The 15,668-nt window shown below is 40.5% G+C and overlaps 1 protein-coding gene across 3 annotated transcripts; it reads right to left on the bottom strand.

The window, feature by feature from the left end:
- Nucleotides 1–3,098: 3,098 nt before the first annotated feature.
- Nucleotides 3,099–14,016, bottom strand: ube2ib (ubiquitin-conjugating enzyme E2Ib). Of its 3 annotated transcripts, none has more exons than XM_035756348.2 (7): nt 13,495–14,016; nt 5,231–5,310; nt 4,966–5,049; nt 4,644–4,716; nt 4,202–4,311; nt 4,034–4,113; nt 3,099–3,906 (listed from the first exon to the last, which is right to left on the bottom strand). In XM_035756348.2, exons 1-7 carry the CDS (start codon nt 13,694–13,696, stop codon nt 3,843–3,845), a joined length of 693 nt encoding a protein of 230 aa, XP_035612241.1. In that variant the 5' UTR covers nt 13,697–14,016; the 3' UTR covers nt 3,099–3,842. The 3 variants fall into 3 exon arrangements, with proteins under 3 accessions (XP_035612241.1, XP_035612243.1, XP_035612242.1); XM_035756350.2 differs by having other exon boundaries at nt 13,478–13,632; XM_035756349.2 differs by lacking the exon at nt 13,495–14,016 and adding an exon at nt 12,015–12,156.
- Between the last annotated feature and the right edge of the window lie 1,652 nt (nt 14,017–15,668).

Here is a 15,668-nt window from a genome sequence, read left to right as displayed (position 1 = left end):
AGTCACACACCTTTTCCTGAAAATCACATTGTAGGATTTTTAATGAATTTATGTGCAAATTATGGTGGAAAATAAGTATTTGGTCAATAACAAAAGTTTATCTCAATACTTTGTTATATACCCTTTGTTGGCAATGACAGAGGTCAAATGTTTTCTGTAAGTCTTCACAAGGTTTTCACACACTGTTGATGGTATTTTGGCCCATTCCTCCATGCAGATCTCCTCTAGAGCAGTGATGTTTTGGGGCTGTTGCTGGGCAACACGGGCTTTCAACTCCCTCCAAAGATTTTCTATGGGGTTGAGATCTGAAGACTGGCTAGGCCAATGCTGCTTACGAAGCCACTCCTTCGTTGCCCAGGCGATGTGTTTGGGATCATTGTCATGCTGATAGACCCAGCCACGTTTCATCTTCAATGCCCTTGCTGATGGTAGGCTTTGTTACTTTGGTCCCAGCTCTCTGCAGGTCATTCACAAGGTCCCCCAGTGTGGTTCTGGGATTTTTGCTCACCGTTCTTGTGATAATTTTGACCACATGGGGTGAGATCTTGCGTGGAGTGCGTGGAGCCACAGATCGAGAGAGATTATCAGTGGTCTTGTATGTCTTCCATTTCCTAATAATTGCTCCCACAGTTGATTTCTTCAAACCAAGCTGCTTACCTATTGCAGATTCAGTCTTCCCAGCCTAGTGCAGGTCTACAATTTGGATTCTGGTGTCCTTTGACAGCTCTTTGGTCTTGGCCATAGTGGAGTTTGGAGTGTGACTGTTTGAGGTTGTACTGATAACAAGTTCAAACAGGTGCCATTAATACAGGTAACAAGTTAAGGATAGAGGAGCCTCTTAAAGAAGAAGGTACAGGTCTGTGAGAGCCAGAAATCTTGCTTGTTTGTAGGTGACCAAATACTTATTTTCCACCATAATTTGTAAATAAATTCATTACAAATCCTACAATGTGATTTTCTGGATTTTTTCTTCTCATTTTGTCTGTCATAGTTGAAGTGTACCGATGATGACAATTACAGGCCTCTCATCTTTTTTAAGTGGGAGAACTTGCACAATTGGTGGCTGACTAAATAATTTTTTGCCCCACCGTACATAGGCGTACAGAGGCCCATTATCAGCAACCATCACTCCTGTTCTCCAACGGCACGTTGTGTTAGCTAATCCAAGTTTTTAATTTTAAAAGGCTAATTGATCATTAGAAAACCCTTTTGCAAATATGTTAGCAGAGCTGAAAACTGTTATGCTTATTAAAGAAGCAATAAAACCGGCCTTCTTCAGACTAGTTGAGTATCTGGAGCATCCGCATTTGTGGATTCGATTACAGGCTCAGAATGGCCAGAAACAAAGACCTTTCTTCTGAAACTCATCAGTCTATTCTTGTTCTGAGAAATGAAGGCTATTCCATGCGAGAATTTGCCAAGAAACTGAAGATCTCGTACAATGCTGTGTACTACTCCCTTCACAGAACAGCTCAAACTGACCCTAACCAGAATAGAAAGAGTGGGAGGCCCCGGTGCACAACTGAGCAAGAGGACAAGTACATTAATGTATCTACCTTGAGAAACAGACACCTCTCACAAGTCCACAACTGGCAGCTTCACTAAATGGTACACGCAAAACAAGTCTGAACGTCAACAGTGAAGAGGAGACTCCGGGATGTTGGCCTTCTAGGCAGAGTTCCTCTATCCAGTGTCTGTTTTCTTTTGCCCATCTTAATCTTTTATTGGCCAGTCTGAGATATGGCTTTTTCTTTGCAACTCTGCTTAGAAAAATTGTATTTCCTTTCAAAAACAAGGACATTTCAAAGTGTCCCCAAACTTTTAGTAGTAGTGCATTTTGATTTGTTTAACACTTTTCTGGTTACTACATGATTCCATGTGTTACTTCATATAGTTGAGGTCTTCATTATTATTCTTCAATGTAGAAAATAGTAAAAATAAAGGAAAACCCTGGAATGAGTAGGTGTCCAAACTTTTGACTGCTACTGTATATATTGTTTAGATAACATATAATAGCATACATTAGTGTCTGTAAAGAATACACATGAAAAAAAACAACAAATGTAGACATTAATAAATGCATTTCTATAGCTTCCAAAATATGTTTTACAATGGTAGGGGGGGTGGCAAGATTGAGGCAGGGTAGTTTAACACAGCACCCCTATCAGTAATCTAGTCTATATGTAAATAATTGAATACAATACAGGCTTGAAAAGTCATTGTAAATACACTGCATTTGCTCATCATCTACAGAAAACGTGTTTATTCTTACTGGGATAATAAGATCCTCAATTCCTGTTTTAACATGTTTTTGTAAATTATAAAGCGCAAATCAGAGACGGCTGGAGCTTTGAGGACAGGCTCATTGTAACAGCTCACTACAATGAGCCTGTCCTCCTGTAGCTCCTCCCACCAACCTCTGGTGCAAATATCCTATATTATAATCATGTTCTTTTAATTTTACCTCAATAATCTGGAAATCAAGTGTGATGTCTTACTCTGAATCCCAATGTTCAAACACAGGGTAATATACTATCTCAATAAAATATGATATATTGAAAGTGTCTTTAATAGTTTTTGGGGTGGGGGGGGGTTGTCAGTTACAGCCATTAAAACATTCCCACTTCAGCATTTGTTAACCACCAGTATATTCTAACCTGCTTGATGGTGATTGCTGGTCTCCAGTCCTCGTCTTCAGGTATATTGTGCCTGACAGATACGCGTTAGGATTGAAGAGGCTAGAAAATATATTGTAGATAAGCCGCATTTCCTCTTCATCTACAGACATTGTGCTCATTCTTACTCAAGGGATAAGAACCTTAATTTTTGTTTTAAAATGTTGAGTAAATAAATAAAAAAAGTGCAAATATACTGTATTTTGATCATTATCATGTAAACAAAATACATCCACTCAAGTCAAAAATCTAATTTCTTGATAAAGTGTGATGTTTTACTGTATTATGATGATCAAACATCTGTACAAAATATGGTATATAAACAGTGTTTCTTGTGGGGGGGTCCAGCTATAGCTTTTATAACAATTCTATGCCAGCATTAGTTAAAACACTAGTTTCACTGCGAGACAGAAAGTATAACAATGGCTTTATAGAAACAGTTTATTTAGTCTAACACGTACATGAACAAAGCACCCTATAAATAGAGTTTAATACAGAAGTAAGCCTACCTGCATTGAGACGAGGCCATAAAAAAATTTGCAAACACTACAAATAACAAAAAAAAAAAAAAAAGACAGCCAAGGCAGCAGATTATTTTATATTACAGCATGCTGAATAGAAAACCTGCATAAGAGAATCAGACAGAGCATTCTAGAGAAACTAGTGAGATAATACAGTATAAAAAGTGCCACTAATTATACAGCAGTTGAAATACTGACATTTAAGTAAATAGCTAATTTTACAGAATTAAAAATCAAGGAAAATACAAGAGGGGTGTGTTTTTTTTTTTTAAAGGAACAGACCCAGTGAGAGAAATTAAACAAAAGACAAAGACAACCAAGACGTTCTCTTCCTCAAAAGAGGCTTATTTTGAGTCGATGGCAAAACCGGTACTGTGCTCTGTCCCTCGCACCACAAGACAAGTAATACGGCTAAAAAAAGGATGTGGCCGGGGTGCTACGGCTCCCATTTCATCCCAGCGCCTGCCACACTCCAACCCAGAGGTAAAGAACAAAAAAAGGAAAAGAGGATGGCACAGAATGTATCAGTTTTAAATAGAAGTCCTTATAAGCAAGTCCCGATGTGAGAGGGGCACATTCATAGAGAAACAGAGGTGAGGTGATCCGCGTTTGACCCATTCCTTCTGCCGAAGCCAAGCCTTCACCCTTACGAAGGGGAGAATTTTTTGGCCTGTGCTCGAACTCTTTTTTCATATTCTACTCTGTTTTGGCTGAAAAGAAAGAGGGGTTTAGTAAAACAACAGAAAGATCAGAATCTAGTGTTAATTCCACCATATCCCCATCTGAAAAACAACACGGCAAACAGGAAGGCATCCCTTCGATACTAGCAGAACGCACCAGTAAATTGTGTATGCCTCTGCTTGGGCTGGATCCTGGATATTTGGCTCATTTAAGAGTTCCTGTATTCCTAATAGGATCTGTAAGAAATGACAAAACATAAAAATCACAGATGGCATAGCCATTTGGTGGCTATAGCTTGTAAGTTGAACCCCAGCATATCCTAACCTGCTTGATGGTGATGGCGGGTCTCCAGTCCTTGTCCTCTTCTAGAATGGATAGGCATACTGTGCCTGACGGATACACGTTAGGATGGAAGAGCGGAGGCTCAAATTTACCTATTAAATAAAAATCAGTACAGTTAAACTAGAACTACTCTCACGACTTAAGGTCTGTTCCAATACATTCTTCCTACCTTTGCGACCACCTGACCTGACCGAATTGGTGAAAAAAAACCATGCACCAATCAAATTAGTGTCAGATCAGTGACTACGTCAAGGAAGAGGGAAGGATGCATTTTTAAAGTATTGGGCCCGAATACTGAGCTGTTCCCAACGTTCTGTTTTGTGCCATGTTTTATGTTGCCCTCAGGAAGAGTAGCTGAGCTAATGGGGATTCTAATAATAAATAAAAAAATAAAAAACAGAAGACCGGTTAAAAGGAAACTCACACTTTGGGGGCGAGGAAGGATAGTCATCCTTGAACAGCATCCGCAGTTTGAACAAGCCTCCTTCCCATGGGGTCTGGGGAGGAGTCGTAAGTGTTTATAATTGATCACAAACACTTGCAGACTATGAAGATCAAGGATGAACTATGACCCATCCTAGCCTTCTTTGGTTTCATACAAGATGTCCACTTCATAGTATTGGTGCAAAAACATTTCTAGAAATGATCTAATACTAACTATGCACAGGCGAAATGCTATAAACAAAGTCACTCAGCACCTCCACTTTGAAACTGTATTGCATGTGTAGATAAATGGCTGTACTTACCCCCTTCTTCCCAGGAATGGCACATTCCCAGTTCATCAAGTTCATTGTTCCATCTGGATTTTTCGTGGGCACAGCCACAAAGCCCTTAGATGGAGGTGCATCAAACAGTAAAACAGTGAGATTAAGCAAAAAATAAACCTTAATTTCAAAGCTCTTGAATAATGGATAAAACACTTCCCCCAATCCCTATCATAGTTTAAAAAGAAAAAGGAAAAAAAAGGTACTGTTAGAAATATAAAGTCTAGAACTGCACACTGCTACTCACAAAAGGGTGGTCTTTCCGCCACGCTTTGCGCTCCTGAGCAAGCCGGCTCAATGCAATACCTGACATGACTGGTGGGCTTTCTGAAACAGCAGAGGTGACAAACGTGTGCTTTCAAAGACGTGTACATACATTTGATCTAATTTCTTAGGATTGTGTCATTATGGCATACACCAATTGTACAACACATTAGGAACACCTGCTCATTCCATGACGGACAGACAAGGTGAAAGCTATGATCTTATACCGACTTCACTTGTTAAATCCATGCCAATCAGTGTAGATGAAGGGGAGGCAGGTTAAAGGATTGTTAATGCCTTGAGACATGGATTGTCTATGTGTGCCATTCAGAGGACAAATGGACAAGGCAAAAGATGTGTTTTTGAACGGGACATGGTAGGTGCCAGGTGCTCCAGTTTGAGTGTCAAGAACTGCAACGCTGCTGGATTTTTCCACGCAGAACAGTTTCCCCATGTGTATCAGGAACGGCCCACCATACAAAGGCCATCCAGCCAACTGTTGGAAGTATTAGAGTCAAAATGGGCCATAATCCCTGTGGAACACTTGACACCTTGTAGAGTCCGTGCCCTGACAAATTGAGGCTGTTCTGTGGGGAAAAGGGGGTGAAACTCATTAGGAAGGTGTTCCTAATGTTTTGTACACTCCGGTGCACAAAGGTACCAAACGCAACAAGATTCCTGGAAGGCCAAAGTTGATATCTGGTTTACAAAGTCCAGCCTAAATCAGTCAAATTTAACATATTACAGTTTATCAGGGATACAATGTGATATAACCAAAGATTTTTGGTATTTTATAAGAAATGTTTTCCAGCATCGAGAAAGAAGATTGTATTGCCAACACCAGGTTAGCTGAAGAATCGATGGTGGTGGTTTGTATGGGGCTGTCCTGTAACGTCCAGTAATGGACACCAACAATCTTTGGTTATTTAAAATAAAAGAAAGCTGAAATAAAAGATTCCAGAAATGTTCCATACCCACTAAAAGCCCATTTCGCTCAAATTGCGCATAAATTTGTTAACATGTCAATTAGTGAATATTTCTCCTTTGCGAAGATAATCCATCCACCTGACAAGTGTGGCATATCAATAAACTGATTAAACAGCATGCTCATTACACAGGTGAACCTTGTGCTGGAGACTACAAAATACCATTATAGAATGTGCAGTTGCCACACAACGCCACAGATGTCTCAAGTTGAGGGAACGTGTAATTGGCATGCTGACCGCAGGAAATTCCACCAGAGCAGTTGCCAGAGAATTGAATGTTCATTTCTCTACCATAAGCTGCCTCCAACGTCGTTTTAGAGAATTTGGCAGTACGTCCAACCGGCCTCACAACCGCAGACTACATGTAACCACGTCAGTCCAGCTTCTTCACCTGTCAGATCGTCTGAGAAGAGCCACCCTGACATCTGATGAAACAGAAGTATTTCTGTCATGGCTGTGCCCCTGCCCAGTCATGTTAAAACCATTTAATAGGGCCTAATGAATTTATTTCAATTGACCGTTTTCCGTATATGAACTGTAACTCAGTAAAATTGTTACATTTATAGTTCAGTATAGACGCTGTAAAACAGGTCAATCGAACTAGACCAAAACAATGGAATTACCTTGAAAACGTGTCGGGGAAAGATCACGAGTTTCCTCATTGTCCCCTGAGCAAAATTTGCCTAAATTTGGGCTAACGTTTATTTCACACTATGTTGAGGTAAAAATCAGAGTACAATGCTTGTATGGAGGTCAACCCCAACACATATTCATGTCATACTTACCAATTAACTGCATTACAGTCAAATTTAATTTGACTACCACCACCACTGATTTCTGTATGCTTGCTATATTAACCAGTTTATACGAGCAGGAGTAAGAATTTAGGAGTCAATTCTTCTAAACCTGAAAAAGGGACTTCTACATGCTATGCAGCAAGAACAACCAAATATATCCAAATTGGATTTACAGTGCTAGTATTCAGGCCCCTTGACTTTTCCCACTTTGTTACATTACAGCCTTATTCTAAAATGGATTAAAAAAATAAATAATCCTCAACACAATAGCCCATACTGATGAAGTCAAAACAGGTTAGTAGAAATGTTAGCAAATGTATAAAAAAAAAGACGTTTTAAAAAGTAAGATAAGTATTCAGACCCTTTGCTATGAGGCTCAAAATTGAGCTCAGGTGCATCCTGTTTAAATGTATCATCGAAGGAATTGTCCGTTTAGCTCTGAGACAGAATTGTGTCGAGGCAGAGATCTGGGGAAGGGTACGAAAAAATGTCTGCAGCATTGAAGGTCCACAAGAAAAGCATGACCTCCATCATTCTTAAATGGAAAAAGTTTGGAACCACCAAGACTCTTCCTAGACCTGGCCGCCCGGCCAAACTGAGCAATCGGGGGAGAAGGGCTTTGGTCAGGGAGGTGACCAAGAACCCGATGGTCACTGACAGAGTTCCTCTGCGGAGATGGGAGAACCTTACAGAAGAACAGCCATCTCTGCAGCACTCCACCAATCAGGCCTTTATTGTGGAATAGCCACTTCTCAGTAAAAGGCACATGACGACTCGCTTGGAGTTTGCCAAAAGGCACCTAAAGGACTCTGACCATTAAAAACATGATTCTCTGATATGATGAAACCAAGATTGAACTATTGGCCTGAATGCTAAGCATCACGTCTGGAGGAAACCTGGCACCATCCCTACGGTGATGCATGGTTTGTGGCACATTCAGGCTGTGGGGATGTTTTTCAGCAGCAGGGACTGGAAGACTAGTCAGGATCGAGCGAATGATGAACGGAGCAAAATACAAAGAAATCCTTGATGAAAACCTGCTCCAGAGCACTCAGGACCTCCGACTGGGGGGCGAAGGTTCACCTTCAAAAAGGACAACGACCCTAAGCACACAGCCAAAACAATGCAGGAGTGGCTTCGGGACAAGTCTCTGAATGTCTTTGAGTGGCCCAGCCAGAGCACGGACTTCAACCCGAACAAACATCTCTGGAGTGACCCGAAAATAGCTGTGCAGAGACGCTACCCATCCAACCTGACAGCTTGAGAGGATCTGCAGAGAAGAACGGGAGAAACTCCCCAAATACAGGTGTGTCATATCCAAGAAGAAGACTCAAGGCTGTAATTGCTGCCAAATATGTTTCAACAAAGTACTGAGTAAAGGGTCTGCATACTTGTGACCCCCCACCTCCCCTTTTGGGAAAGAAAAAAAGACACATTCTAAATCTATTTAAAAAAAACACATTTAAGAATAAGGCTAAAACATAACATGGACAAAGTCAAGGGGTATGAATACTTTCTGAATGCACTGTAAGTAACCACATTGGGCTGGTTAGCCCACGTAAATCATGACAGGTTTGACCAATATCCACTTTGTTAGATCAGATTTGTTGAATGTACGGCAATCTGGTCAATGGAATGTCTGTGGATAGGTTAATATAATAGTTTAAACTGTTTACATGCTTTGCAAGAAGAACAATTTCCTTAATAATCCTGGCTACTGATGGGACTTCTGATAAATGCAGAAAATGTCCAATCAAAATAAACTTTCTACTGCACTGACCATGTCATTTTTGCAAATACTTTTTGATTCTGAGTTTGGACATATAAATCATTTCACAGTCGAAATGTATAAGACGCATACTTACAGTTTTTCCTCAAACTCACTTTACTTGCGCATAAGAGGAAGGCTTGCGCTACCCGGTGCCAGTACATGCACAGATCTAATAAACCACTGGAACATTGATTAAATGTCCTAATACTTCAAAGGCCTCCCGGGTGGCGCAGCGGTCTAAGGCACTGCATTGCAGTGCTAGCTGTGCCACCAGAGACTCTGGGTTCAAGCCCAGGCTGTGTCGTGACCGGGAGCATCGTCCGGGCTAGGGAGAGTTTGGCATTTAAAAAAATAAAAAGCCATGTAATCTCCATAAACAAAACATTGGCAGTTGAATGGCCCTTACAGAGCTCAACGTGGCACCTTTCCTACAAGTATGTTTGTTAAATTTCTGCCTTGCTAGAGATACCCCAGTCAACTGTAAGTGCTGCTATTAAGAAGTGGAAACGTCGAGAAGCAACAACAGCTCAGCCGCGAAGTGGTAGGCCACACAAGCTCACAGAAAGGGACCGCTGAGGCGCGTAAAAAGCATCTGTCCTCAGTTGCAACAATCTACAGAGTTCCAAACCGCCTCTGGAAGCAACGTTAGCACAAGAACTGTTCGTTGGGATATTCATGAAATGGGTTTCCATGGCCGAGCAGCCGCACACATGCCTAAGATCACCATGTGCAATGCCAAGGTGTTGGCTGGAGTGGTGTAAAGCTCGACGCCATTGGACTCTGCAGCAGTGGAAACGTTCTCTGGAGTGATGAATCACGCTTCACCATCTGGCAAGTCAGAGATTAATCTAGGTTTGGCAGATGCATAGTGCCAACTGTAAAGTTAGGTGGAAGAGGAATAATGGTCTGCGGCTGTTGTCATGGTTCGGGCTAGGCCCCTTAGTTCCAGTGAAGGGAAATCTTAATGCGACAGCATGTAGACAATTCTGTGCTTCCAATTTTGTGGGAGGCCCTTTCCCATTTCAGCATGACAATGCCCCCGTGCACAAAGCGAGGTCTATACATAAATGGTTTGTCGAGATTGGGGTAGAAGCACTTGACTGGCCTGAACAGAGCTCTGACCTCAACCCCATTGAACAACTTTGGGATTAATTGTGACGCTGACCGAGTCAGGCCTAATCACCCAACATCAGTGCCCAACCTCACCAATGCTTTTGTGGCTGAATGGAAGTAAGTTTCCATAAATGTTTCAACATCTAGTAGAAAGCCTTCCCAGAGGACTAGAGGCTGTTATAGGAACAAAAGGGTGGGTGGGACCAAATCCATATTACTGCCCATGAGTTTGGAATGAGATGTTCGACAAGCAGGTGTCCACCTACCTTTGGCCATGTAGCATAGACAGTTTATCATTTTGAAGAAGAACATTTGTTTGTGTCGTCTCTATTTTTGCGATTGTCCTGGCTGGAAGAAGGTTCAGTGAATGTGTAAGTCCATAGTCAAGTCAGTCTAGCTAGGTAGTCAGGAAGAATTGGTAGCTAACTACAGAAAAATTTACATCTACCGCGCATAAGTCATTTGCTAGATTAATACGATTCACATATCTAGCTGATCATTATCAAGTAAAATGTTTGCTTTGTGTAGATCTGGTTTAGTCTCCATTGTTACCAGTGTCCTGGCTGGAAGAAGGTTTAGTGAATGGGGAAGTGCAGTTTGAGGTAATACAGTAGGGCAAATGCTTCTCAATTGTAATGTTTTAAGGCGTTCTCCACACACTCGGCCTCACAAGAACACGCTTGTCCTCACAAGAACATACTCAAGAGAATGTCCTTGGAGCATGAGTGTGGAGCAGAGTAGTCTGCATGTTACCATCTATGCCCAAAGCATGCAGGAGCCTAGACCTGCAAATTATAAAACTGAAAATGCAAAGAATGATGTTCACAAAAAGGGGCTTATTGAGCTGTCATTTGTGACAGATTTGTAAAAGTGTGCTTTAAAACTATTTACATTTGTTGATTACTATATACAAACAATACGATTTCCTGATACATTTTAAACAAGGTTTATTTGTGGCAGCAATCGGACTAGATTGTTAACGACTCGTGACAGAATGCATTGCTTGATTGCGGTGAGGGTGATAAACAAGATCATTTGCAATCTGCAACACACCAAAACGATTCATTTCGGATTTATTTTGTTGTTGCAGAAAGTCATTGTATGCATGTTTCAGTTCAACAAAAATGAATTGCATTTATTCTTACACATGAGATAACTGTTAATTTATAACCATGTATTTTTGTTATGTTATTGCTGCAGCATGATTTCGTATATTGACTTGTTTCTACTGTATGTTTTTTTTACTCCATGTGTAACTCTGTGTCGTTGTAAGTGTCGAACTGCTTTGCTTTATCTTGGCCAGGTCGCAATTGTAAATGAGAACTTGTTCTCAACTTGCCTACCTGGTTAAATACAAAAATATTTTACAGTTGTTTGGTCGGAGCATGTCTCCGGAGCCGCTGAGCCGGAGGAGCGCGTATTAAACATTATATTAGTCATAACGGCCAGCAGGTAAACGAAATCCAAAAGGATCGATTCACTCAAACAACATGACACGTCAGTAAAAAAAAAAAAGTCGTAAAAAAAATAACGAATCGTCGAATAGTTAGCGAACTGCACGTCACTAAGTTACATCATAGCTACTAGCTATTAGCATAACATCCGGCTGTTCATCTGTACCAGCAACAAGTCCAGCATGTTTGAGCAAAATCTCTGGTCCGCTTGTGGCTAAAACACGTTAGAAGGTAGCTAGTTATGTCAGCGACTATAGTCATGTAAGAAAGAAAACTCAGCAAGTTCCAAGACAGAAACTGGCGCAAGTACCCTGGCTATTTGTGGCGCGCGGCTGGCAAACTGAAAAACCATAGACTTGCGCACTTGTCGTTGATTTTACACGTCGTTGTGGCAACGAGACTCGTTCTTCTCATCTGAAGCCATACATATTAGTTGCCATGTTGGTCCGCTTGCTTTGGCTTAAAGCGGAACCTCACACGAATTTGCAATACCACCCATGACTGAGCAGGACAAAGAACCTAGGGCTTCCCAAACTGGCGCACATTTACGCATCAACCAACTAGCGAAAATGGCGCAAACTCAGGCAGATAGTAAAGCTAACCTTGTATTGCGTAAATACAAAATTGTTGGGCGACATTCGCTTACCTTGCTGTATGGCTATAATGACTCGTATTATTTAACTGTATGAATGAATCGTCTTTTAATCAAGAAAAACCCTGGTGAAGTTTCCCTCCTGAAAAAGCACCCGTTCCTGTCCGGGCTAAATAACAGGACCAGTGACATAGGCAACCTCCCAACCGCCTGAAAATATTTATAATTAATTGGGGGTTATGGAGAGATTGATGTACCATCATCACGTTACTAGTTTGTGTTAATTGAATTAACTGACAATTAAGTGGCTACAACGTTCACAATGTGGTCTGCATTGATTTGGGCACAATTTGCATTCTTAAACGACAATTGATGAACATGCATTTATTACTATGTTCCATCGTGTAAGTTATTCAATATGTGCACAGGAATTGGATAATAATTTTAGACATAGTCATATTCAATGAAATATAACAAATAAGTGCAAACAGGCAATTTTGTAGACGACTAAAAATTTAAAGGAGCAGCACAATTTTTTTATACCTGTTGCCACAGCCACAAAGTCAAAATTGGCTACATCCTAAACATTTGAGAGAGATCGTTGAAGATCCGACATCGAAATTGGATGTCTATGTCCTGAGGACGGACCCCTTTTTAAAATTATTATAAAAAATAAAACGATTTTTTAGCAGACGCTCTTATACAGAGTGATTTACAGGTGCAATTTAGGTTTAAGTACCTTGCTCAAGGTCACAGCAACAGATTTTTCACCTAGTTGCCTCTGGTATTCGAACCAGCAACCTTTCGGGGCACTATTACCATCAAGTAGGATTGGGTTTTGCACGGTGGCAGATGAGTGAACTCTGGATCAGAAGGCTGCATGTTCAATCCCAGTCGGAACTGTTTTTATTTTATTTTTCACACTATCCCAAACCTTAACCATTCAGAATGAGGGTGCAAATGTAACTCTTAATTTAGAAATAGGGTTGCACCAACATGGATTAACTCTTAAACTGGATTAAATCAAGGTGTATTTTTTAATCTTGTTGCACCAAATGTTAAACCTAGTTTTAAATTAATCCTAGTAAAATAAAATCCTTCCTCTAATCTAAGTTTAGTTTTCACTTTAAACCTAGATTCATTTGAAATCTGTTTCTCAATTAATAAAAAATAAAAATAAACATTTAGATTGGAGATTAATTCTAAACTGCCACTTTAGGTGGTTTAACTGATTAAATGGCAGCACGTCTACTGTGGAGAGACCAAAACGAGTTCCCCAAAGAATAATTAGTGACAGGTTAAATCCTGTTGAGTTTTATGATAATTAACTCATTATTAGTAGGCTATTTACGTGCCCATTTTGCACAACAATTGAATTGGGGTTAATGATTTGCCCAGTCTTGGTACGAATGATGATGTTATGCAACATGTAACGGGCCTGATAACAAAAACATTGTAGTGAAGTAACGTTAGCATGAACGTTAGTTTTAACGTGCATTATAGGAATTTATATTTACCAGTTATTTATGCTTACTAAATATTGGTTGGTCAAATTGTCCGTCGTCATCATAGGGGATATGGAGAGGGGCAAACTGCTGGGGAATCATCTCGCATATTTTCTGGGCGATAGGATTAATTCCTTTGGACGGAGGCCCCCCTCCGGGTCCCGTCTGAAATAGTCCCCGCCTCACCTCTGCAGTATCCTTTCTCACTTTTGCTTTAAAAAAAAACTCCATCACGCTTTCATCCGATTTGGGTCCTTCTTCTTTAATCCGTGTTGAGCCATTACATTTGTCGAATAAAATGGCTCAAGTGTCTTCCTTCTTTTTGACAGTCGTGTTGTCTGTAATTTTATCCTCCAGTACGTAACAAAATTCCTCCATCAGCTCCGACAACTGTTTTTTTTCTTCATAAAACGGAGAAATCTGAACTTCTTTCACGTGCCCCGATCAGGTGGCTAAATAACATGGCCAAATAACGTTAGGTAATGACAATAATACAGATTGTATGCTAGCTAGCTAAGTTTATAAACTAGCTAGCTACAGGAGCTAACGAATTCGTTTTCTGTCTAGTACTGACAAATAACGGATTTTATTTCAAATCAGCCAACCCATGAGAACCTTTCACGGTGGAGTTGCAGTACTTCTAACGTTACATTGTTAGTATTTTATCAAGGAACAGCAACTTTGTGGCCTCATTTGTCAAGTAGGGTAGCTACTTCGTTTCAACTCACGAAATACCTCATATATTGATGTAACATGTCACTAATCATAGTTTAAAACCGTACTGATCCAGATTTAAATTTAGTGGTGAAGTGGTGCAACCCGTTTGGAGAACGTGGATGAACGTCTAAATTGTGGAAATTCATGAAAACAACAATTAGCTTTTTGCTCTAAATTTAAGATTATATGGTTAGGCATGAGGTTAGCAGCGTGGTTGGTAAAATTTGTTTAAAAAAAATCAGATTGTGTAGAAATAGACGGGGTATATGACTTTGTGGCTGGGGGAACTAGTGACGACACAGTACCAGCATTTTCAAATGAATAACACTAGAGGGCGCTATTTGTTTACGTTTACTGTATCAGTTCAATTTGGTAAGAGTGACCAGCAGGTCTATCGTTGTCTGTTTAATAACTGTGAAGAGGCCGTCATTACATGAAGTTTGATAATTGCTCCTTTGAAACTATTGGCTTATTTGAATATGATTACAACATAAGGTGCTATGAAGTTTGGATGATCATTATTTTCCCTCTCCAGGTAAAACAGACATTGTGCTTTTGCACGGTGCCTAATTTGAGTCAGATTCTGCCCGAACAGCATCCGGCAACTCTGTTTTGGACAATGTCCTTCCGGAACCCATTTTCTAGGACCCGGTACCTCTTGTGGCATGAAAAATAACTATCACTTTTGGCAATGTACAAATTAGTTAGGCTAATTCAAGTGGACTCCTCCGTAATTCTCCTGGCAGCCCCCTAAAAAACGTTACGTAGAAGCGCGCCTGTACCTCGCACAGGAGTATAATGAAATTCACTTTATATGATCCCGCTGTACTCTGATAGACTTGAGCCGCAGAACCCCTGATAAAGTGTAATACATTTACCAAAGTTACACAATTGCTCCTGCTTGTTCAGAAAGAAATGCAATAATTCGGACTACTACACCAGGAGTAGGCCTATAGTTTAGCCACAGATGGTCAAGCTTTTTTTTATTCCCTGTGCTGTGGATTGTGTAGCCCAATCACGAGTAATGCCTACAGTCGGGAACGTGTGACAAATCTGTCAGTGAACGGGCCTTTCGCAATATTTCAAATACAGTCGCGGGAAAACAGTTTGGACAGCAAATTGATCCTGCTGAAAAGAGAAGACTAATCTGTCAGTAAGGCCATTCTACTGCCAATGTTTGTCAACTTCCAAATAGGCCTATTGAGCGAATAGCATTGTTTTACCAAGTAAAACAAGAGAGAAGCTTTTGGCACGAGCGCATCGGCCATCGCCGGTGAATGAGCTGAGCTTCATTGGGTGAGTCAGTGAAACTGGAAAGCTTTAAGACTAATTCCCTCGTACTGTACAATGTGTGTGTCTCCACACACGCCTAAATCCATGCTGTTGATGGATTGAAGGTCGATTGTATTTATCTCAGATTCTGTTTGTCAGTGTTAAAGTAGCCTGTCATTTCGATATTTTGTTAGGTATAAAATAAATATTCTGC

The sequence above is a fragment of the Oncorhynchus keta genome, chromosome 3 (assembly GCF_023373465.1).
Source record: "Oncorhynchus keta strain PuntledgeMale-10-30-2019 chromosome 3, Oket_V2, whole genome shotgun sequence".
NCBI classification, from domain to species: domain Eukaryota; kingdom Metazoa; phylum Chordata; class Actinopteri; order Salmoniformes; family Salmonidae; genus Oncorhynchus; species Oncorhynchus keta.
This window is presented reverse-complemented; position numbering and strand designations above follow the sequence as displayed.